This window comes from Propithecus coquereli, unplaced genomic scaffold, assembly GCF_000956105.1.
Source record: "Propithecus coquereli isolate 6110/MARCELLA unplaced genomic scaffold, Pcoq_1.0 Scaffold185, whole genome shotgun sequence".
Lineage (NCBI taxonomy): Eukaryota > Metazoa > Chordata > Mammalia > Primates > Indriidae > Propithecus > Propithecus coquereli.
In genome coordinates this window covers 1,346,317-1,349,282 of record NW_012143301.1, presented here as the reverse complement: position 1 = coordinate 1,349,282, position 2,966 = coordinate 1,346,317, and the positions used below count along the sequence as shown (strand labels likewise).

Sequence of the window (2,966 nt, the reverse complement as noted above, 5' to 3'; positions counted from 1 at the left end):
TACTGTGATACAAGGAGTTCCCAAGGAGTCAAATTTTGTCAGTACAGACACAAAGTGAAATTTCAGTTAATATTTTATTTAAAATTTTGTGCCTTGTTTTCTATTATCCAAAGAAATTCTGGGTTATAAAACTGCAAGAATCTACTGCATCATCTCCTTTGCCTTTGGTGGTAAATGAACTCAAATGATATTTGAATAAATGAAGTGGAATCTCTGTATGTGCATGCTGTGGGAAGAAAATGATGGTGATTACAAGTACTGGAGAAGATTTCATTGGGTATGAATAGATATTTAGCTACATAGTAATTATGTGAGTATTGTGAGGACTGGAGCTGTAGTAGCAGGAATTCAAAGAAGGCAAGCTGTTTTGCTCTAAAAATAAATCAAAAGAATTTATTGAAACCATCAACAGAGAAATAGTTTAGTTAAGCTGAATGAAAGTAGATTCACATTTTTAATATTGAAATTCACAGTGATGGGCACATTCATGCTATATGAAAAATTATGTAAATAACATGTTTCCTCATTTTGCTATGACTACACTGACTTGTTTGAGTACCGTCTAGCCAATTTTTCCATCAGCATTTTTTTATATTTTCCATTCTCATTTTAACATTTCATTGTGAACATCAGTGAACACTTCTTTCTGTGCATTCCTAGTGTAAGCTGCCTTTTTATTTTGTTTTCCTAATTTATCCAAAATATTTTCCAATCTTTTATTCTTATATATTCTGCTTTTCATATGTCTTGTTTTCTCACCTTCAAAGTGGCATCAGTATGACTTATAAATCACTAGAATGTTTAAAATATCCAATAAAATTGAGTTATAAAGATGTACATGGGCAAATGTGAGCACATTTTATTATGAACTGGTAGTTGTTCAAAACACATGGATGGTTGGAGTTAGGGAAGACGAGGACAAAGGACAGAAACATTAGTTGATGGTGGGTGGTGAGTAGTATGGAAAAAGGAAAAAAGCTAGTGACTTTGTTAAGAAAACTTTGGATCTGATCCATTAGTGCCGCCAATAAGCTATATGCCCTAAAATAGATCACCACATTTCTTTCTAGTTTTCTTATCTGATTAATGAAGAGGTCAACTTTAAGAACCCTATCAGCTCTAGAAAATTATGCTCTGTTGCAAAGATGTAACTGTGCAGATGTGGCAGAGTCTTATTAGCAATGTTTTACATGTGGTTTAACTGGTTTTCCTCAATTGCTGATGCTCACAACAGGAAGATTTAGAGATAATTTAGTAACCACTAGTTAGGTGTGGAAATGCACCAAGACATAATTACCTTGAGTTGCAGCATTGGTGAAGTCAGCATTATATCCAAGGGTGTCTCATTAAATGGTGGTTATATCAATTATTATTCAGTATAAGGCTATGAGTTTAAGGGTCCCTTCCTAACAAATTACAGAGCATGAATATAGGAACAACATGGGTCGTTGCTTGACTTATTTCTCTATTCTGAACAGATTGTTAGGCCACGTGCGTGTTAAGTGTATTATAATACAGAAAATCAGATACTGCACCCTCAGACTACTATGGGGTGAAGCTATTAAACATTTCATTAGGAAATTGCAAAGTACAGTTGTGAAGTTCTTTATTGTTTGGAAGCCTTCATTACTATAGCACTTACTAGGTATTTGCTACCAGCTTGTAAAATCTACCATGCCAAGTTTCACAGTAAGCTCGTTAAACAATTGGGTGGAAGAGACCATTTAGGGGGTGATAATAAGGAATGAAAGCCAAATGTCTTCAAGAGGAAGACTCCCTATGTCATCTCTACTATTGAGATCCTATCCATAATGCTAAAAAAATAAAGTCTCCTGACTATTTTTTGAAAAGATGTATCTTTCTTTCTTTAGCCTTTGACTCTGTTTAAAATATAAAATATATATAGTCTGATCACATTTTCTTTTGAAGTGTGTTTGGAATTACTTGAAAGGTGCAGCAGGTATATAGATGTTCAAATGATAATCCCCAGTGAAATTCATCTCCAAAGACAGCATTCGAAGCTAAAAGAAATGAGGTTGGGGAGACAGATGGTGTTTATAGTACATTTAAAACCTCAGCATTAACTTTAAAACGGGAGGACTGAAGGCCTTGGCAGTGTCCCAAAACCAAACTATTTTCCATTGATTGGTATGAATCATTTTCTCTCTTTGGTGTCTGTACTTTTTCCTCCATACACACCACTTAAATACCACCAAATCTGCAACTGACCTTTTCATAGCTCTATACTGAGAGGCCTACCGTGGTGTTTCTAATCCTTATCAATTTCTTTCCAGACAGAGCTTTTTGTACATGCCTTCAAGGATCAGCTGGTCAGGAGTGCTCTTTTAGCACTCTACACTGCAAGGCCAGGAGGCATCCTTAAGAAGCCACCCTCTCCTAAGAGCGGCACAGAGGAGAGCAGTCCCCCAGACCAACCCTCACCGATGAGAAGGCAGGACTCCATACCGCATCATTCAGACTACGATGAGGAAGAGTGGGTAAGGCTCTCGCACATCACTTGCTTCTCAATGTTTTACCATGAAAAATAAAGCAAGAGTGGTTAAGAAAGCTCTGCTTTTGAAAAAAGGGAAAACCATCATTATACAGATTGTGGATAAACAGGTCAAACTGTCTTTAGGGGCACATAATATTTGGAAATTGTATTCCTAATCAAATTTATTTGATATAAAATTTATTTGTGATCAGATAAATCATATCTATAACCAAGAATGTCACATCAAAGCAAAGATGCCACAATTACAAGACGATTTTTCTTTATTTATTGCCAAGCTATGTAAAACATTAAAATTGTTCTTCAGAAAAATAGTGAAAAATCATCCACATTACCACTACTTGCAGGCAACAAGTATTTTCATTGTTGCGATCCAGTGCTTTAGTTCTGGGCTTACTTTTAAAAAGTATTTGTGTTTAAATAACAGTGAACATAGAGATCTCATAAATCCCTC

General features: G+C 35.4%; 1 protein-coding gene across 1 annotated transcript in view; it reads left to right on the top strand.

The window, feature by feature from the left end:
* INPP4B (inositol polyphosphate-4-phosphatase, type II, 105kDa) overlaps positions 1–2,966 on the top strand; it is a 480,180-nt gene that overhangs the window by 337,063 nt on the left and 140,151 nt on the right. The window contains exon 13 of the mRNA XM_012642728.1: positions 2,295–2,498. Coding sequence (XP_012498182.1) covers positions 2,295–2,498 — 204 coding nt within the window. The remainder of the gene's footprint in view (positions 1–2,294; positions 2,499–2,966) is intronic.